Source organism: Scyliorhinus torazame, chromosome 5 (assembly GCF_047496885.1).
Source record: "Scyliorhinus torazame isolate Kashiwa2021f chromosome 5, sScyTor2.1, whole genome shotgun sequence".
Classification (NCBI taxonomy): domain Eukaryota; kingdom Metazoa; phylum Chordata; class Chondrichthyes; order Carcharhiniformes; family Scyliorhinidae; genus Scyliorhinus; species Scyliorhinus torazame.
The window spans coordinates 67,352,567-67,376,264 of NC_092711.1; the positions used below are offsets into that span (position 1 = coordinate 67,352,567).

At 45.7% G+C, this 23,698-nt stretch overlaps 3 protein-coding genes and 1 long non-coding RNA gene across 8 annotated transcripts in view; 2 read left to right on the plus strand and 2 right to left on the minus strand.

Moving 5' to 3' along the window:
- The window catches only part of LOC140418206 (uncharacterized), a 387,895-nt gene that overhangs the window by 334,513 nt on the left and 29,684 nt on the right, over nucleotides 1-23,698 (plus strand). The window lies entirely within an intron of this gene.
- Nucleotides 1-23,698, minus strand: part of LOC140418211 (uncharacterized) — a 280,919-nt gene that overhangs the window by 14,558 nt on the left and 242,663 nt on the right. The gene's annotated exons all lie outside the window — the stretch shown is intronic.
- LOC140418202 (uncharacterized) lies at nucleotides 1,149-5,620 on the minus strand. The gene is made up of 2 exons (XR_011944820.1): nucleotides 5,546-5,620; nucleotides 1,149-2,005 (listed from the first exon to the last, which is right to left on the minus strand). It is a non-coding gene; the product is annotated as an uncharacterized lncRNA (long non-coding RNA).
- Nucleotides 5,338-11,952, plus strand: LOC140418201 (uncharacterized). 5 transcript variants are annotated; one of them, XM_072501625.1, is made up of 3 exons: nucleotides 5,338-5,446; nucleotides 8,677-8,797; nucleotides 10,654-11,952. In XM_072501625.1, the coding sequence occupies exon 3, from the start codon at nucleotides 10,774-10,776 to the stop codon at nucleotides 11,713-11,715; it is 942 nt and encodes a 313-aa protein (XP_072357726.1). In that variant the 5' UTR covers nucleotides 5,338-5,446; nucleotides 8,677-8,797; nucleotides 10,654-10,773; the 3' UTR covers nucleotides 11,716-11,952. The 5 variants fall into 5 exon arrangements, with proteins under 5 accessions (XP_072357726.1, XP_072357722.1, XP_072357725.1 ...); XM_072501621.1 differs by having other exon boundaries at nucleotides 8,677-8,790; XM_072501624.1 differs by having other exon boundaries at nucleotides 5,378-5,440; nucleotides 8,677-8,790.

A 23,698-nucleotide genomic window follows, 5' to 3' on the forward strand; every position in this document is an offset into this window, starting at 1 on the left:
GGGGCAACACAGGTGGAGAAGGTAGTCAAGAAGGCATACGGCATGCTTGCCTTCATTGGCCGGGGCATTGAGTATAAGAATTGGCAAGTCATGTTGCAGCTGTATAGAACCTTAGTTAGGCCACACTTGGAGTATAGTGTTCAATTCTGGTCGCCACACTACCAGAAGGATGTGGAGGCTTTAGAGAGGGTGCAGAAGAGATTTACCAGAATGTTGCCTGGTATGGAGGGCATTAGCTATGAGGAGCGATTGAATAAACTCGGTTTGTTCTCACTGGAACGAAGGAGGTTGAGGCGAGACCTGATAGAGGTATACAAAATTATGAGGCATAGACAGAGTGGATAGTCAGAGGCTTTTCCCCAGGGTAGAGGGGTCAATTACTAGGGGACATAGGTTTAAGGTGAGAGGGGCAAGGTTTAGAGTAGATGTACGAGGCAAGTTTTTTAACGCAGAGGGTAGTGGGTGCCTGGAACTCGCTACCGGAGGAGGTAGTGGAAGCAGGGACGATAGGGACATTTAAGGGGCATCTTGACAAATATATGAATAGGATGGGAATAGAAGGATACGGACCCAGGAAGTGTAGAAGATTGTAGTTTAGTCGGGCAGCATGGTCGGCTCGGGCTTGGAGGGCCTGTTCCTGTGCTGTACATTTCTTTGTTGTTTGTTCTTTGTTATGAACAATATCACACAACATGGAGAAGTTGAATGGTCAGCAGTTTTGTGAATGTCCAATTCACCCAACAGCACGTCTTTCAGGACTTGTGGGAGGAAACCAGAGAAAACCCACGCAGACACGAGGAGAACGTGCAGACTCCGCACAGACAGTGACCCAAGCTAGGAATCGAACCTGGGATCCTGGTGCAGGAGGCAGGTCTAATGGACAAGATGAGCTCTGATGAAGATAGAGGGTAGGAGAGAAACTGGAGAAAGAGGAGTTCAGAGCTCAGGCCAGGTGGAATTTTCGAGACAGTTTGGCCCATTGGTAGAGAGGAAAGCAGCAGAGGCAGCTGATCAGATTGTCTCAATCTCAGTGAGAAAGAAGCTTCATGAACTCCACACACTTGAGGTGAGGATGGAGGAGACGGGGGAGAGGGAGAGACCTTCAAACAGAACTAACTTGTGATGGGATGTTAAAAGATTCGACACACTTGTGTTAAATAATTGACTTTTATCCAGAATATTATCCCTTATAACTGGGTTAGCGTTTATAAATATGAGTCAAACCCGAGTCCAATGAACATGCTTCAGTCCTGGATGTGATTAACAGCAAAATCTAATCACAGCAGTTACTTGTGAACCCGTTGGTGTCTCAGCAGGTTGCCTGAGTGAGTGAATCCCTTTCCACACTGGGAGCAGGTGAATGGCCTCTCCCCAGTGTGAGTCCGCTGGTGTAGAGTGAGTTGAGATGATCGTCTGAACTCAGTCCCACAGTCGGAGCATCTGAATGGTTTCTCGTCAGTGTGAACACGTTGACACCAGTTCCCCGGAACTTTTAAAGCACATCCCACAGTCGAGGCATTTAAAAGGTCTCTCATTATTGTGAATTTGCTGCTGTGTCAGCAGTTGGGATGAATGAGTGAATTCCTTCCCACACTCAGGGCAGGTGAAAGGCCTTTCCCCAGTGTGAACTCGCTGGTGCATCAACAGGCTGTGTGACTGAGTGAATCCACGCCCACACTCGGGGCAGGTGAAAGGCTTCTCCCCAGTGTGAATGCGTCGATGGGGTGCCAGGTCAGATGGGTAATTGAACGCCTTGCCACAGCCCCCACATTTCCATGGTTCTCCCTGCTGTGATTGCGCTTGTGTTTTGACAGGCCAGATGATCGGCTGAAGCTTTGTCCAAACACAAAACACGTGTACCGTTTCTACCCACTGTGAACTGTGCTTTTTCCTTCCATGTTCAAAATCTGATGATATTCAGGTTCCGATCAGTTACACGACTGTCAGATTTTGATGTGGTGCTTGGTTGGAGTTTCCCAATTGCACATCCTTCCCTGCTGATACCCTGTGAAATTGAGTTAAAACAGAAAAAAGGGAGTGAGAGAGATCCAACAAAAACAGAAAGGCATGTTGTGAAATTGAGCTGAATGAATCTGGTAACTTGTGGGGCCGGCACTGGGAAAAAGTGACCACGAAAACTGTTGAACCTTTTGTGAAAAGTGAACCTGTTTGTTAATGGCCTTCAGGGAAGGGAACCTGCCGCCCGGCCTGAGCCCACACAAGATTCGGGCCTCTGCAAGAACACAAGAAATAGGAGCAGGAGTAGACCATTCGGCCCGTCAAACCTGCTCTGCCATTGAACACATTTGTGGCTGATCTCAGTCTTCAATTCCACTTTCCCGTTAGCTCTCTATGTCCTTTGACTTCCTGAGAGACCAAATCTCTCACCATCTCAGCCTTAATATATTCACTGATGGTCACAGTGACTTCATTGCAGTGTAAATGTAAGCCTACTTGTGACAATAATGATTATTATTAACATCCACAACCCTCTGGACTAGAGAATGTTATGTGAGAAACAGAGTGATAGAGAGAAAGAGAGTGAGTAGTGGGGGAGAGAGAGAGAATCAAATAGATTGATGGAAAGGGAGAATGAGAACGGAGTGAGGGTAACAGGAAGCAATGGACCAACAACTGAATCACAATTTCACAAAATCTCCTGAACCCTTAACCTCCACCAAGTGAATGGACCAGGACAGCAGATGTATGTGAACATTGTAGCCACCTGGGTTGGCCACTTCCTGACTTAAAATGGAGAACTGCAAAGACTAAAGGGAAATTCAGCCAACACAGGCAAAAACGAGCAAGTGCAGAAATCCTGTGTATTGGAACCTGCAAAAACCAGACAGCACTGAAACCAGCAGCTATCTGCATAGCAATGAGCGATTCCAAGGCACAATTGCAACACTTAAGGTGAATAAAGCCAAGCCAGACTCCTTGGCGCCAGCAGGAGCCAAGACAAAGGAAGGCCAACGGACATTTAGGGACCGCGCAGCGATCAGGGAACAACTCCAGTATTGGAGAAATCGATCCAAGTGATCGGGGCGCAGTCCAATCGCTTGGAACCAGGAATGGGTTCCGCCCCGAAGGGCGGGAAGCCCCTGGGGACTATAAAGTAAAGCCCCCAAGTTCAAATCGTCCTTCTTGGCAGGGTCACTCAACAACGCGAATCAACCCCTGAGAGTGAACTGCCCAGCTGCCGCATCAACCAAGTAAGTCTCCAGTCAATGCACGCTACCAGATAGGCGCTCCTAGCTACCAGTCCATACCAGCTTTTGAATCCTGCAGACTCTGATCGAACGAAAGACCATTTGTTCCCCTGACCTGGTGGGCCAGTCCAAAGCTAAGTATAGACCTTTTAGTGATAGAGAATAGTCTAGAAAGTAGAGTTTATGCATGAGTAGTGATTTACTGTGTATAATAAATGTGTTTTGATTTGAATCTTACTAATTGGTGTGTTGAGTTATACCTGGCGACTCTAGAGCAAAGCTTATAGAAACAGAGCAAATTAAGTAAAGATACAACGGGCAACATTTAAGAGCCAACCAAAAGTTAGCAGCAACATCACCACTTGAAAGTTCCTTTCCAAGACACACACTGTCTGAACCAGTGCTGGATGAGCAGAACCTTCCTCCATTTAAATATTGACAAGACTGAATCCATTCCCTTTCACACCCGCTACAAACTCCACTCCCTTGTCACCAATTCCATCCCTATCCAGTGTCTGAGGCTGAAGCGGACTGTTCACAACCATGGTGAAATATTTCACCCCGAGATGAGCTCTTGACCACAGATCCATATTATCACCAAGATTGCCAATTTCCACCTCAGGAACACAGCTCGACTCCACCTTAGTCTCTGTTCATCTGCTGCAGAAACCACCATCCATTCTTCTGTTACCACTCAACCAGATTATTCCAACGCACTCGCAGCCAGACTCCAACATTAAACAACACCCTCCAAAGCTCTGCTACCCGTGTGCTTACTCACACCAGCCCCTGTGCCCACTGATGAAAAATGAAATGAAATGAAAATCGCTTATTGTCACAAGTAGACTTCAAATGAAGTTACTGTGAAAAGCCCCTAGTCGCCACATTCTGGCACCTGTTCGGGGAGGCTGTTACGGGAATTGAACCGTGCTGCTGGCCTGCCTTGGTCTGCTTTCAAAGCCAGCGATTTAGCCCTGTGCCAAACAGCACCTCTACAAACGTTTCCTTTTAAAAGGCACAAAAAATTTAAATTTCTCATTGTTTTACTCCATGGTAGTGATCATCCTGATCACTGTAATCTCCTCCACACACACCCCTTTGAGATCTCTGCACTCATTTAATTCCAGCCACTTGAGAATTCCCGATTTTAATCTCTCCCCCATTACTGTGTTCCCAAGGCCTCAATTTCCTCTTTAAAACTCTCCGACTCACTTTCCTCCGTTAAGATTCTCCTTAAAAGCTAATATATCCTCATGTGGCTCAGTGTCAATTGTTATTTTGTAATGTTTCTCTGAAAGTCTTCAAAGTTTTATTCCGTTCAAGTCACAATGTAAATTTGAATTATTGTCACTGCCCTGGACATATATTCTGCCCCATACATAGTGTGAGAAACACCGCTCACTTGATAATAATTTACACTTAGTCAAATTCTGAAGAATTATTTATTTCAATCGATCTTGCAAGAACGGGTGCCGCCGGTAAGCAATAGCAGACACAAAGAATTCACACAGCATCAATTTGTTATATACAATCTGTGAGAAACACATCCCACAAACTGCAGAAAGGGCAGTTTCCTTATCAGTGATTCCTTATTTGGACTTATGTTCATTTTGTCTTCCCCCTTGCATAGGGGTTTCTGTTAGCTCCTGGTATATCCTTGGACCGTCAATTAAAAGATAAGAATGAGGCCCCCTGCTTGCACCTGCTATCTTCCCCCTTGCTTAGTGATTTCTGTTATTGTACATCCCCTTCTTCCCCGAAGGTCAGTCCTGTACATAGTTACAACAACTTGCTCACTGTAGCTTACACAGAACTTGACATCTTAATTTCCCATCAGGCCTTATTGTTGACATCTTAATTGTGAACCAGAGTTATACATGTAAAAACAACACAAAATGCTCACTTCTCACAATAGGAATTTGTAACTCCTAGTGAAGCAGTTTGCTGGACATTCTGTCATGAAGACACGTTTCAAAAATGTTGCCCCCAACAATGATGGCCACTGAGCCTGCCCTCTGCTGCTCGTGCCCCAATAAAGATCCCAATAAAGATGGTGGGTCCGCATGCGCACTGCTGCTAGTGATCCAAATAAGGATGCCGAGGGCGCATACTCATTGCTGCCGCGAACCCAATATTGAGACGGCGCATGCGCACGTCTGCCAGAGCCAAATAAAGATGGCGTTTGCTTAATATTGTCTGCACAAAGCAGCAGCTCCCGCTCAGATCCCCAGGTACCGGTAGGTTATTTTTCCGGATTTTTGGTCTATATAACATGTACACAAAGCGTGCCTAACGACCCTCCTGATTCATCTCTCCCTCCGTCCCGCCATTCCCACCTTCACGGATTGTGAATCCGAGATAGAACCTTTTTCTGCGTCGCCATTAATCACATTGCGCATGCTTCACTCAGCCCAGTCCCGCCTCCTCATTCACGCTGATTGGTTGGAGGACCAGTCGCTCCCACCGGTCCTCCGGATCTGTCCACTCTTCGCCTATTGGTTCGGTGCTGCCGTCAATCACTCCGCGCAATGTGATGTGTCAGGTGAGAGGTCAGTGTCGGGGGGCGGGGTTTACAAACCCCAGTGGGTCCCCAGAGCCGAACGATGAACATTCTCCACTCACTGTCCACCGCTTCCGGCTTCTCTCCACAAACAACCTCAGAGACCAGGGGGGAGACACTGACCCAGTTACCATGTCATTGCATGAGAGGAAAAGACTAATGGCACCCCTCCTGTTCAAAAAGGCAGAAAGTAGGAAACTAGTAAGTTTAATGCCTGTTGTTGGGAAACTGCTGGAATCCATTATCGAGGAAGAAGTAACTGGACATTTGGAAAGTCAAACCGCAATCCATCAGTCAGCGTGGTTTGGTGAAGTGTTTGACTCGTTGGAGTTCTTGGAAGATGTAACAGGCCAGGTGGATAATGGGGGTCCTGTGGATGTATTTGGACTTCCAAAATACAGTTGATAAGGTGTCACACAAAAGGTAATAAACAAGGTAAGATCCCACGGGGTTTAGAGGTAATATATTAGCTTGGATGGAGGATTGGCTAACCAACAGACAGCAGAGTGGGGTTAGATTATATTAGATTTATTGACACATATCTTGAGGAAACACATATTTACCCAGAGGGTGGTGAGGGCCTGGAATGCACTGCTGAGGAGGGTGGTAGAGACGGGTTGCCTCACATCCTCTTAAAAGTTCCTGGATGAAGACTGGCACATCATAACATTCAGGGCTATGGGCCAAGTGCTGGCAAATGGGATTAGGTAGGTGGGTCAGATTTTGATGTGTTGGTGCAACTCGGTGGACCGAAGTGCCTCTTCTGCACTTTTGCTGATAATACAAAGTTCGGTGGCATCGTAGACAGCATTGATGACAGCATAAAACTAAGAAGATAATGGTAATATTAAGAATAATTGTTTATTGTCACAAGTCGGCTTCAATGAAGTTACTGTGAAAAGTCCCCAGTCACCACAGCTGTTCGGGGAGGCCGCTGCAGGAATTGAATCTCGCTGCTGGCATTGTTCTGCATTACAAGCCAGCCATTTAGCCCACTGTGCTAAACCAGCCCTATTGACAGACAAGGTGAATGACCAAGATTGTGGCAATGTAAACAAGTGTGAGGTTATCTATTTTGAACCAAAAAAGGTTAGAGCTGAGTATTTTCTAAATGGAAAGAGGTTAAGTACAGTGGGTGTCCAAAGAGACTTGGCGTTCATGGATAGAATCTACAGCACGGAAACAGGCCCTTCGGCCCAAACTGGCCCATGCCAACCAAAAGGCCCATCTAAGCTAACCCAGTTTGCCTGCTTTTGGCCCATATCCCTCTGAACCTTTCCTATCCACGTATCTGTCCAAATGCCTTTTCAATGTTGCCAATGTCCCTGCCTCAACCATTTCCTCCGGCAGCTCATTCCACATACGTACCATCCTCAGTGTTAAAACGTTGCTCCTTAGGTTCCCATTAATTCTTTCCCCTCTGAACTTAAACCAAAGTCTTTTAGTTCTCGATTCCCCAACCCTGAGAAAAAGACTGAGAGCATTCACCCTGTCCATGCCTCTCATGATCTTATACACCTCTAGAAGATCACCCCTCAGTGTCCTACGCTCCAAAGAAAAAGGTCCTGGCCTGTCCAATCTCTCCCTAGAACTCAGTCCCTTGAGCCCTGGCAACATCCTTGTAAATCTCTTCTGCGCTCTCTCCAGTTTAATAACATCTTTCCTATAGCAAAGCAGCCAAAACTGAACACACTACTCAAGGTGCGACCTCATCAACGTCCTGTACAACTGCAACATAACTTCCCAACTTCTATACTCAGTGCCCTGACTGATGAAGGCCAAAAGCCTTCTTCACTGCCCTATCTATCTGTGACTCCACCTTTAGAGAACCGTGCACCTGAACTCCAAGGTCCCTCTGTTCCACAATATTCCCTCGGGCCCTACCATTCACTGTGAAAGTCCTACCTTGATTTGACTTTCCGAAATGCAACTCCTTACATTTACTGTATTGAACTCCATTTGCCATTTCTCGGCCCACTGCCCCAGTTGATCAAGAAATAGCTGCAATTTTGAAAACCTTCCTCACTGTCTACAATACCAGTAGTCATCTGCAAACTTACTGATCATGCCTTGTACATTCTCATCCAAATTGTTGATTATAGATAACATTCAGCAATCTCCTAGTTACTAATCTCCTAGTTACTAATCTCCTAGATACTCCCCGACTTAGTTAATTACTCTGATGTCACGTTTCAGTTTTTGCCCCCAGTCCAGATACCCAACAGGTAAGTTATTTATACTTACTGATGGCAGCACGGTGGCGCAGTGAGTAGCACTGCAGTCTCACGGTGCTGAGGTCCCAGGTTTGATCCCAGCTCTGGGTCACTGTCCGTGTGGTGTTTGCACATTCTCCCCGTGTTTGCGTGGGTTTTGCCCCCACAACCCAAGAAGATGTGCAGGGTAGGTGGATTGGCCACGCTAAATTGCCACTTAATTGGAAAAATGAATTGGGTACTCAAAAGTTTAAATTTAAAAATTTTTTTTTTTTTAATTATACTTACTGTTCTGAAGCTTCTCCTCCCGGGATTCGCCCCCAACTCCGCTCCCTGTCGACTAGGCCATGAATCCCCGAGGTAAGTTATTTATATTTACTGTTCCAAAGCTCCTCCTCCCTGGATTCTCACCAACTCCGCTCCCTGCGTTGGTGAGATTCACATCTGGGTGTCTGGAAAATCGTTCGGACAGTAACTGGTCCCAAGGTTACTAAGGTAATGAGTCCTTTTGCTTCCCAATTGGCCGAGGAAGGCAGTGTGTCACAAGTATGGATGTGTTGACCGATTAATGGCTGGAGGATGGGGGCAGGTCATGTGATCAAACCTTCAGGAATACATTTAATCAAAGTTGGCTCGGAGAGAATGTTGTGAATTTCTATCCTAAACCGACAGTGAGGTTTCTGTAAATTTACAGGATACTGGAAGTGGAAGCTGAACAGACGGGAAACGCAAACCAAACGTCACATTGCAATCTGACAGTCACTCGATTCATCAGAACTTGAATTCCAGCAGCATCTGGGTGTGGAAGGTAAAAGGTTTGTCTGTTCTGTCTGTGAGGGAAGATTTCAGGTCTCAGTGTGACTGGAAAAGCCCCGAGATTCACAAACCCTGGTTGGACCAAACCTGGAGAACTGTGTTCAGTTCTGGACAACAAACCTGAGGAAGGGGAGAATGGCCTCGGAGGGAGTGTAGCACAGATTTACCTGAGTGATATCTGAATACCCCGGGATTAAATTACAAAACTAGATTACACAAAGGAGTCAGAGACATGATGGCACAGAGAAGGGCATTCGGTCCATTGAGTCCATGCTAGCTCTCTGGAGCAATCCAGTCAGTCCCATTCTCCTGCTCGATCCCTGTATCCTCGCAGGTTTATTTCCCTCAGATGTCCATCCAATTTCCTTTTGAAATCAAATCATTCATTGTGTCTATTTTTGAACTCCCTCATAGGCAGCAAGTATCAGGTCATTGCCGCTCGCTGTGTAAAAACATACATCTCATATCACCTGTACCTTTTACATACGAACTAGGAACAGGCCACTCGGCCCCTCGAGCCTGCTCAGCATTCAATAAGATTGCGACTGATCTCATTCTAACCCCAACTCCACCTTCCTGCCTACCCCTGATGACCTTTCACCCCTTACTCATCAAGAATCTATCCAGCTCTGCCTTAAAAATATTCAAGGACTCGGCTTCCACTGCCTTTTAAGGACGTGAGATCCAAAGTCTTACAACTCTCAAGGGAAATCTTCAACTGCATCTGAAATGGGTGACCCCTTATTTTGCAACAGTGACCCCCTTGTTCGAGATTCTCCCACAAGAGGAAACACCCTTAGTGTTGGGTGGAGTTACTGGGTTATGGGGATAGGGTGGCGGTGTTGACCTTGGGTAGGGTGCTCTTTCCAAGAGCCGGTGCAGACTCGATGGGCCGAATGGCCTCCTTCTGCGCTGTAAATTCTATGATAATCTATGAATCTATGATAATCCTCTCCACATCCACCCTGTGAAGATCACTCAGGCTTATATAGTTCAATCCAGGTTTTACCCAAAACTTCACATCTGTGTCCCGACTGCTTGTACGATCAGTGAATGGAAACAGAGTTTCTTTGTCCACCTGATGGAAATCTGGCGTAATCTTGTGTCCCTGAATCAAATCTTCCCTCAACCTCCTTTGCTGGAACCATTCTGGTAAATCTCCTCGGCACCTTCTCCAAGAACCTTCACATCCTTCCTGAAGAGTGGTGACCAGAGTTTTATAAAGATTCATAGAATAGATTTAGAACCATAGAATTCCTGCAGAGCAGAAGGAGGGCATTCGGCCCATCGAGTCGGCACTGATTCTCTGAAAGGTCACCCTGTGCCTGTAACCTCATAGCCCCATCGCCCCATCTAACTGCACATCCCTGGACACTAACGGGCAATTTATCAAGGCCAATACACTAAAATTTCCCTTTAGACTGTTGGAGGAAACCTGAGCCCCGGGTGGAAACCCACGCAGACACGGGGAGAAAGTGCAAACTCCACACACCGACGGTCAACAAGGCCGGAATTGAACCTGGGTCCCTGGCACTGTGAGGCAGCAGTGCTAATCACTGTGCCACCAGAAGCAGTGTTTTGCTATCAATATTACTGTTTATGAAGCTCAAGATCAAATTTGCTTTGCCATCTATTCTCTTTAATCTGACTTGTAGATATAGAAAATCCCTCTTCACCTCTTTCTCTTGCCTCCCAAAGAGGCCCGTTAGGTATTTGTGACAATCCAGCAGTTTTCATGGTCACTTTTTCTTAGTGTTGGCCCCACAAGTGACCAGATTCATTCAGCTCAATTTCACAATCTGCCTTTGTGTTTATGTGGGTTCTCTCTCACTCCCTATTTTCTGTTTTCAATCAGTTTCACAGGGTGTTCGAAGGGGAGGCTTCAAAATCCGGAAACTCAAACCAAGCATCACATTAGGATCTGGCAGAGTCCTCAATTTATCATATCCTGAATATCATCGGAATATCATTAAACATGGAAGGAAAAAGCATTGTTCACACTGCGGGGAAACCGTACACGTGTTGTGTGTGTGGACGAGGATTCAGTCAATCATCAGGCCTCACAAGCCACAAATGCTGTCACACTGAGGAGAAACCGTGGAAATGTGCGGACTGTGGGAAAGGATTCACTTCCCCATCCCAGCTGGAAACTCATCGACGCAGTCACACTGGGGAGAGACCGTTCACCTGCTCCAAATGTGGGAAGGGATTTACTATTTCAGCCAACCTGCTGAGTCACCAGCGTGTTCACACTGGGGAGAGACCATTCACCTGCTCAGAGTGTGGGAAGGGATTCACCACTTCATCCCACCTGGTGAGTCACCAGCGAGTTCACACGGATGAGAGACCGTTTCAATGTCCAGACTGCGGGAAGAGCTATAAAAGTTCTGGGGAACTGATGCGCCATCAACGTGTTCACACTGACGAGAGACCGTTCAGGTGCTCTCAATGCGGGACTGGGTTCAGGCGATCATCTGACCTCACTGTCCATCAGCGAAGTCACACTGGGGAGAGGCCATTCGCCTGCTCGAAGTGTGGGAAGGGATTCACTCGGTCATTAAACCTGCAAATGCACCAGCGAATTCACACTGGGGTAAGACCGTTCACCTGTTCAGAGTGTGGGAAGGGATTCACTCGGTCATCCAACCTGCTGAGTCACCAGCGAGTTCACACTGATGAGAGACCATTTCAATGTTCAGACTGCGGGAAGTGCTATAAAAGTTCTGGGGATCTGATGAGCCATCAACATGTTCACACTGATGAGAGACCGTTCAGGTGCTCTCACTGCGGGACTGGGTTCAGGCGATCATCTTACCTCGCTGTACATCAGCGAATTCACACTGGGGAGAGGCCATTCAACTGCGCACCGTGTGGGAAGGGATTCACTCAGTCATCTGACCTGCAGAAGCATCAGTGAGTTGACACTGGAGAGAGGCCATTCACCCGCTCCATGTGGGAAAGGTTTCACGAAGTCATCCAACCTGCTGACAGGCCAACGAGGCCACAAGTAACCACAGTGATTGGATTTTGCTGTTACTCACATTCAGGACCGAACCATGGTCATTTGGGTCTCTTTCTGCTGATAACAAACTCCAGCCCATTTACAGGGGCTAATATTCTGGCTAAAAGTCAAATAAATTAGATTTGTGTTAAATACGCAGAGTACTGATACAGATTATTTCCTTTTGAAGTTCTCTCGCTGTCCCCTGTCTCGTCCATCCTCACCTCTGTCGTCTTTTAAAATTTTTCCTACTTCAAGACTGTGAGAAAAAACAACTTTACAACTCTGTTTCGAAATAAATAACTTTGTCTTTATTTAACAAAGTCTGCATGCAGATGGCTACAGGTTAGAGAGAGAGAGAGAGCTGTTAAGGTAAACCTGCTCATTCTTTCTCAAGCTCGCAAAGACATGGAGAAAACGTTCAATATTTATACACAAGCTGTATCATTTTACAAAAACAGACCTTGTTCAAAAATGTCAATACAGTCATAACTTCTGATCAAACATGTTGTCATGGAAAGACCCTGACTCGGCTTATTTGCAGTAGTTTGTTTTTAGAGGAAATAAGACGTGGTCCTATTTTGTTTTTCACCTCTGCCCTCATGATGCCTTGACGCAGATGGACCTAGGTCATGAGGAAGTTGTGTTATTAGGACATTCCTAGATCGTGGCTTTGTTATCAGGTTTTAACAAGGTCAGGCACTATAATCCCTCTTCTGGCCTTGTGTGATACAATTATGTGGATTCTTAGCTTTGTCTAGTTTGTCAGGGTCTGATCTTGGCACTAGCTGACACAGCTGTCCTACACTTGGTTACATAAGTTGGCTATTTTTCCCATCATGCTATTGCTGAGTTTGTACACTTTCACATTCCCTCCTGTTGTCCCATCAGGACAACCACTCAATTTGTTCAAATACGGATATTCAGGAGACGGGTGTAAATACATTGACACAAGCATCCAAGCAATCCTATTGCTAATAGTAATAATATGAAGGCCTTAAAGATCCAATCGAACAATCCGTGTCCCAGCCAACCTAACCAACCTGGTGGGTTATAATCGTGAAATTCTTGGCCAATTTCTTGAAGTTGATCCGCCTGTCTTCTTATATGGCCAGCTAGGTTGGTAATATTTTCAGAGGCATCTGGGATATAAGTACAGCATTCCTGACCTATAATGGCACACGTTCCTCCCTGCGAGGCTAACAGATAATCCAGAGCCATTCGATTTTGTAATGCCACAGTCCGGACAGCCACCAGCTCAGCCGAGACCTCGGCTAGTGCCCGTCCAGTTGCCCTGGATTCTGCTGCTGTTATGTTCGACAGTTGTTCCAATGCCGAGGCCATAAGGATCAGTTCGTTTGCTGCCTTGCCTGTTCCGTATTGTGGAAAGGCGATCATAAAGAACTCCTCGGTTTTACTAATGGTCCTCCTGATTCGTGAGGAGTGTTGTTTAAGGGAGAGTAGGTGGTGCATGCAGGGTACGACATATCCTAGATAACAGGACCCTGTCCAATTTCTGGGAAGCCAGGAGTATGCTTTAGTGCCACATATGAAATAGGTCCCGTTATAGGCCGTAAAATTCTCAGCCATTGTCATCCAGGGTACCTGGGAATTTTGCGTCCATGAGCTATTTGATGTTTTATTCCACACCCTGGACCAATCAAGAACAAACATACCCTTTTTGGAGATGTTTGGTATCGGTCCCTGCCATTCGGTTGTAAGATTACACCTACTCTGCCCCATTGATGGTCCTTCTCCTGATTTACTAAAACATAGGGATCCTTGCGCAGTGCTCGATGGGATGGTAAGGGCAGGGGGATTCGAAACATGGGGATATCCAGGTTGATACCAGGCTAAAAATCTAGTCATCCCATAGCCAGCCGATTTCCAAATTTTCATATCTCCACCGAACTCCTGTGTTCGGTTTTGATGCAGTATCCACTCAACTGAGTGGATACTGCGTCAATCCAAGTGAGGCCGTGGAATGCCCTACCTGCTACAGTAGTGAACTCGCCAACATTGAGGGCATTTAAAAGTTTATTGGATAAACATATGGATGATAATGGCATAGTGTAGGTTAGATGGCTTTTGTTTTGGTGCAACATCGTGGGCCGAAGGGCCTGTACTGCGCTGTATCGTTCTATGTTCTAACTGTTTCTGCTAAGTGAAATGGGAGTGATTGGAGAGGTAGCCCCTCCTTGGAATGGATGGGGATACGGGTACAAACCCAACAGTTACTTACATTCAATCTGTCAGCATAAATATATGACATATATAGAAAGCTATTAGCACGCAGCTCTTTGTCAGTTTGTTCGCTTACTGTCGAATGGCCATTAAGACCAATTAGTCCAAATAGTCCAACTGTGATAATGAAGATCCTCATTCTGCGTCCTCGTTGGGGCTGAAACCAATCTTCTTACAATCCGATAGGTGTACCCAACTCCTTCGCGTTTAACGGCAGTCGGTGTAGTCAGCAATACTTGAAAAGGGCCGCTCCAGCATTGCCCTAACTTCTCTCTGTCCCAATTCTTTATCAGCACGTAGTCTCCTGGTTTGACTACTGGATATCGAGGGATCTTTGTTCCGGCTGCTGCTGGGAGATGGGCCTGTTTTACCTGCGAGTGGAGAAACTTTAAAGAAAATGTTAATTGCTTCAAATAACTCAGCATTTTATCTCCCATAACGTGGAGGTCTACTCCCTCTAGGGGTTCTTCATGGGCATCCCAGGGAGTCCTCATTGGCCGAAAGACTATCTCTGCAGCTGACAGTCCGGACCGCGAATGTGGAGTAACCCTCATGTGAAACAGTGCCAAAGGCAATACCTTTAGCCAATTTAATCCAGTTTCTTCGGTCAATTTAGATAATTTTTCTTTTAAGGTCCCATTTGCTCTTTCTACAATTCCTGCTGCCTGTGGATGATACGCGCAGTGCAGTTGTTGTTTAATTTTGAGTGCTTCACATAATTCAGAATTGATTCGAGCCACAAAATGTGTTCCCTTGTCTGAGCTCATCATTCTGGGAATCCCAAATCGGGGAATAATTTCTGTCAATAGTAATTTTACCACAATATGTGCAGTACAGTTGGTGGTGGGGAAGGCTTCAATCCATTTACTAAATACATCAATGATCACTAAATAATATTTATAGCATTGTACTTTAGGTAATTCAATAAAATCAAGCTGTATGCAGGCAAAAGGACCATCTGGCAAGGGGGTTGTTCCGGGAGGGCATTTAATGCCTTTACCCTTATTATTTTTCATGCAAATAAGACATTGATCCAGCCGCATTTGTGCTGCTGTATTCAGATCTGGGTGCCACCAAGTTTTCAAAAGTAGCTGTACCATTCCCTCCTTGCCAAGATGGGTACAAGAATGCAAATAATCAATAAGTATCGGCAATAACGAATCTGGAACACAAACTTGACCTACTGGGGTAAGCCAGAGGTTTTGTGTCAACGAGTGCGAACACCCCATTGACTTCCATAGTGTGCGCTCAGAATCAGAGGCGTCCCTCTGTAACCTTTGAATTTCCGCTAACTCTGGCATGCCCTTTTCTGCTAGAATAGGTAGCTGATTTAAAGCCTGTGTACCCCCTGCGGGAACAATCATAGGGGCTGATGCAGACGCTGCCTTAGCGGCTGAATCAGCACGGGCGTTTCCCAATTGCACAGGAGTGTCCCCGGAAGTGTGCGCAGCACATTTAATGATAGCCAATTGACGAGGAAGTTGAATAGCAACGAGGAGATTTTTAACCCAAAGAGCATTTAGAATGGGAGAGCCTGCAGAGGTAAGGAATCCACGTTGCTGCCAGAGGCGGCCAAAATCGTGGGTGACACCAAAAGCGTACCTAGAGTTTGTGTACACATTCGCACTTTGGTCTTTAGCCAGAACACAAGCTCTAGTAAGGGCGAATAGCTCAGCTTTCTGCGCCGAGACTGGAATCTGGAAAGCAGCTGCTTCCAGAATGTCAGTGTCTGTAACAATGGCATACCCCGATTGCGGGACACCCATTTGGGAAATAGAAGAACTGCCATCAACATAAAAAGTGAGATCAGGATTATCAAGAGGGTTAGTTAAATCGGGACGAGGTGCGGTAAGGAAGTGATTCCTAAGCAAACAATCATGTGGTGGATCAACATGTACATCAGGGGGCTGTTCGAGGAATGCTGCGGGATTTAAAGTGGAACAGTAATGGAAAGACAGATATGGGTTCTGTAATAGTGAGACCTCATATCGGCTCAAGCGGGCCTGTGTCAGATGCTGGGTCTGCTGAGATGTAAGGAGAGCCACAACAGAGTGTGAGGTATACACATGCACGGGCTGATGAAGGGTTAGATTAGAGGCTGCCTGAGCTAACACATGTACAGCAGTGAGAATTTGAGTGCAGGGGGGCAAACCACAAGCTACTGGATCCAATTTAGTAGAATAATAGGCAACCGGACGGCGTTGGTCACCATGTTCCTGTGTCAAGACACCCGTGGCACATAGGTCAAGGACATTAACATACAACTGGAAGGGCCTGTCATAAAGAGGTCGTCCTAGAGCCGGGGCGGAAGCCAGCGCGTTCTTGAGAGTAACAAAAGATTGCTGTGCTAAATCGGGTAGTTCAAACTTAAGGGGTGAATTCTGGGAGGAATAAGGAGTAAGCTCCTTGGTATGAGCAGTAACATTCGGAATCCATTGTCTGCAAAAGTTCACTAAACCTAAAAAGGCTCTCATCTGCTTCGGCGAGGTAGGAAGTGCGGGTTGCAAAATGGGAGTAATATGATCCTGCGTAAGGGAACGTTCAGTAGCGCTTATCAGAACGCCCAGAAATTTAACCTGCCTCTGTCCTTTGTGTACTTTATTAGGTGGTATTACATATCCCCAGGAATGGAGACGGGTGAGCAGATAAATGGAGTCGCGTTCGTTAGAAGCAAAGTCAGGGCTAGCAAGGAGTAAGTCATCGACATACTGTATAATAGTAGATCCCCCCGGGGGTGTCAAAGTAGCTAATTGGGAGTGCAGTGCCTGTGAGAAGAGTGTCGGTGAATGAATGAAACCTTGCGGTAGCCTAGTCCAAGTGTACTGGTGCCCTTTGAATGTGAAGGCAAACAAATACTGGGATTCAGCGGCAAGGGGTATCGCAAAAAAGGCGTGTTGTAAGTCCACAAGGGTAAAGACAGCTGCCTCAGGCGGGATATTACTGAGGATTGTAGCCGGGTTAGGGACCAGGGGATGCAAGGGTTCAACGATCTGATTGATACGGCGGAGGTCCTGGACCAAACGCCATTCAGACAGCCGCCCAACCTTAGGAACGGGAAGAATAGGAGTGTTACAGGGCGATTGGCACAGAACCAAAATTCCCTGTTGAAGGAAGGACTGTATCATGCTGGAGATTCCTTCCTCAGCGTCAGGGCGCATAGGGTACTGAGAAATGGAGGGCAGGGGCACACCGGACTTAACCTTAATAAGAACTGGAGGCACATTAGTAAGACCAACTTTGTGTTTGGACGCAGCCCATAAGTCTGCAGGAATCTCTGGGGACGGGGAACGGTTGGTCCGATGGTGGTTCAATGTACCATCAACACAAAAGGGCTGTGAAAAATACTGTAACATGCCTTCAGGGAAGGTCTGTCGTCCAGTATAAAAAGGATCACATTTTCCTTGGAGGGTAGCAACCAGAAAGCCCAGTGACCTGGCACTGTAGCCTGCATTGACCGTGAGGGTAACGTGAGGTGCCACTAGTCCAGACTGTTTCCAGAATACGAGGGGCACTTCAACAAGAAATGCAGAGCCCTCTTTTCCCTCAGCATGAGCGATGAAAGTAACCGCCACCGTGGACCCGAGGGAGTCCTGGTAGATGGTCTCCAAATCGGGCGAGCACCCCGTGTGGTCATAGCAAAGGGTCATGTGTGGGTGAGGAATATGCAAGGGAGGTGAAAAATTGGAGGGATCAAAATCAACGGACCACCATTGGGGAGTGAATAAAAGGGGTAAATTTCGAGGCTGGACTTGTGGAGCCGTGGAGATCGTGACGCCGTCGTCAACTTGTAAGGGACATAACAGATCACGGCCAGCAAGATTAACACCGAGGGTACGCGTGACAGTGAAGGGAATACAACATTGATGGTCATTAAATTGAACCAGAAGGGGTTTCGTGAGGTGGTATGTAGCCCCCTCACCCATAAAACCAGAAAGTTCCACATAATCGTCTGAGAGAGGAAAACAATATTGTTTAACTAACGTCAAATTCAACGTAGAAGCAGTTGCCCCTGTGTCAATGAGGAAGGGGACGGAAATACCCTCAATGTGAATTGTAGCTGTGGGTTCCTCAGAGTGGTCGCCAGAGAGAACCGGGAAATTGGAGCGGGCCAGTCAATAGGGGTGGGAGTCAGTGAAGGGAGCATACCGCCGTGGAGGGGGTGCCCTGTCTCTGCGTGGAGCAGGGCAATCCCTAGCGTAGTGACCCGTCCGTCTGCAATTAAAGCAAGTGACACTGTCTCGGGTTGGAGGACAAGGCCGGGGAGGGCCATGGTGATGTTCATAGGCTGGGGGGTTCCTGCGAGGGGGTCGCTGGACAAACTCTGACTTTATTTTGGGTGTAGGAGGGTCCCTTCCGAAAGCTTCGCGGTCACGGCCATTGCTCCAGTAATAAGAGATAGCACGTCGCATGTGGGATTTGGAGCTATCAGACCAATCCATATTATTAGTTTTAATACTGGTTACTATGCGGTCAGGCACGACCTGCATAAGCAGCGCATTGAACTGGGGAGATTTCAAGCCCACATTAAAAGTCTCATCACCGGAATAAAGAGTGTAAATTGCACAAAAGCGGTCAAAAGATTCAGGACCCTCCTCCTTGGGAGTGGGTGTACAATCAAGAATTTTGGAGATATCTACAGGTTTACGGAGAGCACGCTTAAGTGCTGGGAACTTTAAAGTGAGTTGAGCCTCATCTGGTGGATTGTTGGTTTTAAAAGTATCCCATGTGGTCCCATGATCCCCTAATTCCCGTTTCCATTTCTCACCTAAATCTGGGGTAAGGGATGAAAGAATAAGGGAATACTGATCCCTAGGGGTAGCACCATACACGGTTGCAGTTCTCAGATATTCAGTAAAGCCCTCTGGGTCCGTTTTATGTGACGGACAGTGAGCCATGATCAAACAGAGCTCCTGAGGTTTAAAAGCCTGCCATGTCTCAATAAATTGGTCGTCGTCATCAGTCGCTCGAGGGTTAACGAGACGTCGGATTGGAAAATTTGCAGGGGGAGGCGGTGGTGGAAAAGGCTCCTCTACCGGTGCTGTGCGGATAGTTAATTCTTGGAAAGCCTGACTAACAGAGGTAACGGGCTGATCGAGGAAGGGGGTTGGTGCTTTTGAGCGAGTGCGTGTCGCAACGGGAGAAATAGCAGCAGGGAGATTATCGGCAGCAAGGTTGTTACAAGGGGGAGGGTGAGAATGGGGCTGCCGCACCGTGGAGGCGGATATGGGGGCATCGTGGGATTTAATTCCTCCTCCTCCTCCTCTGTATCAACCGAATAGGGAAACAACGGCATGCCAGAGGTAGTGGGAGGATCCTCCTGATTTTTAATCTGATGGGCTATTCCGACCTGCTTACCGCCCAATGCAGTATTATCCCCCCCTTGATTCTTAGGATCTTTCCTGTCCCATAGCTCACATTCGAATTTCAATGTTTCCCAATCTTTGGTTTCTCCGTCTTTATAATCAGCAATCCCTCTCCTACGGGCATTGTCCTTCCAACTCATTAACAAGGACAGTTTGAGTCGTCTGTCTGATTCTTTTTGCCATTTGGTAATTAATTTCTTCCATTTGGCTCCGGCATTCCGAGACCAAATGGCTGTCTCTGCCGCGGTGCAGTTTTCTCAATTCCAGGTACCACCTAGTGGCCAAATTTCAGATCCGAATTTCTTATTTAAAGCTGAAGACAAGAGGCGTAAATTGCGTTCCTTATCAGGGAACATGGTGCACATAAAAAGCAAGGGAGAATTGTCCTCCGTATTGTCCAGGCTCTGGCCCATGACTTTTAAGGAGTGGGAAAAAAAGTAAAAGAGAAACAAAATGGGGAAAAACTGCCTTGTAAATTTAAAAGTCAAAAATCAAAATCTGGTCCCTGACCCTATCCAAGCCTCTGTATCCCTGTCCTGGGGAAAAGAAACAAGAGCAGGGGGTCCCTGACCTTAGGCTACGAACGACAACCGGGTCCCAGACCCTAAGAACTTTACTCACAGTTAAATGTAGATTCGAACACCGTCACCTGTCAGTGTTATCAGTCAGGGACGAGGGGTCACAGCACCGATCTGAGAGAGAGAGACCAAGGTTAAAGCTTACCTTGTTGTGCCGTCCGTCTCCGCTCTCCGGGTTCGTGCTCGATCACTTGTTCGGTCCCTGCGCAGGTTCGAACCCTGCTCGCTGCGCCAATGTCGTCTTTAAAATCTTTCCTACTTTGAGACTGTGAAGAAAACAACTTTACAACTCTGTTTCGATAAAAATAACTTTGTCTTTATTGACCAAAGCCTGCAGGCAGTGTGGCTACAGTTTAAAGAGAGAGAGCAGTTAAAGCAAAACTGCTCATTCCTTCTCAAGCTCGCAAAGACATGGAGAAATCGTTCAATATTTATACAAAAGCTGTATCATTTTACAAAAACAGACCTTGTTCAAAAATGTAATCAGTAGTGAGAGATCAGTAGTAAGGAATCAATACAGTCATAACTTCTGACCAAACATGTTGTCATGGAAAGACCCTGACTCGGCTTATTTGCAGTATTTTGTCTTTAGAGGGTTTAAGACGTGGTCCTATTTTGCTTTTACCTCTGCCCTCCTGATGCCTTGACGCAGATGGACCTAGGTCATGAGGAGGTTGTGTTATTAGGACATTCCTAGATCGTGACTTTGTTATCAGGTTTTACTAGGCACTATTTTCCCTCTTCTGGCCTTGTATGATACGATTATGTGGATTCTTAGCTTTGTCTAGTTTGTCAGGGTCTGGTCTTGGCAATAGCTGACACAGCTTTCTTATACATGGTTACATAAGTTGGCTATTTTTCCCACCATGCTATTGCTGAGTTTGTACACTTTCACAGAGTACTTTTGAAACATATTCACTGTTGTAATGTAGGAAGCTGGAAGTGCGCATGTGTACTCACATTTAGTTTTAAAATTGTTATTTTCATTATAAAAAATAAATTTAGAGTACCCAATTCAGTTTTTCCAATTTAGCGTGGCCAATCCACCTACCCTGCACATCATTGTGATGTGGGGGTGAGACCAACAAAACCACGGGAAGAATGTGCAAACTCCACATGGCAGTGACGCAGGGTGGGGATCGAAGCTAGGACCTCGGTGCCGTGAGGCAGCAGTGCTAACCATTGTGCCACCTTGTTGCCCGTAAATTATTATTTTCAAAGTGTATTCACAGGCCTTAGTAATAAGGTCAAGGAAGCCATTTTATACTTCTAACATGTGCCTTTCTGCAGCCATTTCGCCTTCTGTACCTTTTCTATATTAACTATGTATTGATTTCATCGCAAAAAAACAATAATGAAATTCAAGTTTATTCAATAGTGAATATTGATTATGATTAGTGAATTGTTGTATTGGGTAATTATATTGCAAAGATTAGATCTTTATTTTTAAAAATAACACGATCAACCAAAATGTTTCGAGAAACTGCAGAGCTATCAGAATTTGTTTGAAAAAATAAATTACTTGATAATTTCGAGAAGTTACGAGATGTGGTGATAATAATAGTAATCACTTATTATCACAAGTAGGCTTCAATGAAGTTACTGTGAAAAGCCCCTAGATGCCACATTCCGGCACCTGTTCAGGGTGGCTGGTACGGGAATTGAACTCGCGCTGCTGGCTTTGTTCTGCATTACAAGCCAGCTGTTTAGCCCACTGTGCTAAGCCAGCCCCTGATAAGCCTGTATATAATATTACATGTACTCAGCAGTGTGACCTCCCACCAGTAGTTGGCATCAGGCATCAGTCAGGTGACACTGGCTACCAGCAGAATGTTGTCAGGCGTACACAAGGCCAGTCGCACTTAAGGGTAGTTCCAAGAGAGTCTAATGTAACTCTGTGATAACTTAGTCTGGATAGCATTCTGATCGTTACCTTACCACATGTACATTAATAAATCATCGTTCTGGCTAATTCACCAGCAGTTCAGTAGAATCATTGCAAGACAAGATCACAGAACACAACACGAGACACCATATTCTGCCAAGAATATGTGCGCTAGGCATTGGAGTAATGGTATTGTTACTGGGCGAGTAAACTGGAGACCCAGGTTAATGCTCTGGGGATCAGGGATCGAATCTGCCTATGACAGATGCTGAAATTGAATAAAAGTCTCGAATTAAAAGTCTAATGATAACACTCTTGATTGTTGTGAAAACTCATCTGGTTCACTAAAATCCTTCAAGAAATCCGCTCTCCTTATGTGGCCTGGCCTACACGTGACTCCAGATCCACAGCAATGTTGTGGTTGATTTGTAAATGCCCTCTGAAATAGCCTCACAAGACACGCAGTTCAAGGGCAATTGGAATGAACAGAAAATGCTGGCCCAGCCAGTGACGCCCACCTCCCAGAAATGAATAATTTTTAAGAAGGCTCATTGTTCAATCTTAAGACGAGTAAGAAACTGTCTCTTTGATTGGAATTGATTTATTGTCACATGTACCGAGGTGCAGTGAAAAGTATTGTTCTGTGTACAGTCCAGACAGATCGTTCTATACATGAAAAAACAAAGTGCGGATCTTGGCAGTTTGCTCAGTTCACAAAAGAATTTAATGGCTTTGTAGACGTAGATTAAGATTTTAATCAGCCTCCGAAACATATCCAGACAGCTCATATAGACAGACACAAACGATACTGTAACTGAATTAGAGGAAATGGCAGAGATTTAACTGAACCACATTTTTGAAAAATTCGGCCTTAATGACAGAGAAACAGGAAAAGCCACTCGGGGAGATGAGGAAATCCAGGCTCAGTGCGGATTTGCTGTCACTCCTCCTTTCTTATACATGAACGGGATTTAGGCTGCAGAATGTTTCACACCAAAACACAGAGGGGTCAAATCTAAGCAACACATAATTCTCAATTCACTTCCATTTAACTATATTTGACTTTGTTTAAAAGCTGACTGGTCAACTGAACAAAGATTCATGCGACTTCTGTTACCCAGTGAAACGCTTTCTTTTCTTGGTCAGTCATGTTTGCAATTTAATTCAATGGTGTATATTTCAGAGTTTATTCAGGGTGAAGATTCGAGATCTATTCAATTCAAAATGAAGTCATATATAACAAATAAATATACTGATGTTCAACATAGAATAATTAAACAAATATTGAGTAAAATTTATGGAAATTTTCTACAGGATGATAAGAATGATGCATTAATGATTCAACAGAGAGCATTGTCCCATTAGATATTTGCTGAACAAATGCTAAAGTTCAATGTAAGTTCAATATCTTATGGTCTTACAAGTTGAGACCATTGGGTACTGTGCTTCCAGCTGTTTCTGTAGCATGGAGGTTATCACATTCACCTAACGCGCAAAAGGTGCCTGGTCCGAAACTGGCAGAAGCATTTAATGCTTCTCATTTAGGATGTGGAGATGCCAGCGTTGGACTGGGGTGGGCACAGTAAAAAGTCTTACAACACCAGGTTAAAGTCCAACAGGTTTGTTTAGAATCACTAGCTTTCGGAGTGCAGCTCCTTCCTCAGGTGAATGAAGATGTAGGTTCCACAAACACATGTAGAAAAATTCAATGATGCCAAATGGTACTTTGAATACGAGTCTTTGCAGGTAATTAAGTCTTTACAGGTCCAGACGGTGCAATAAGAGAGAGGGATAATCACAGGTTAAAGAGGTGTGAATTGTCTCAAGCC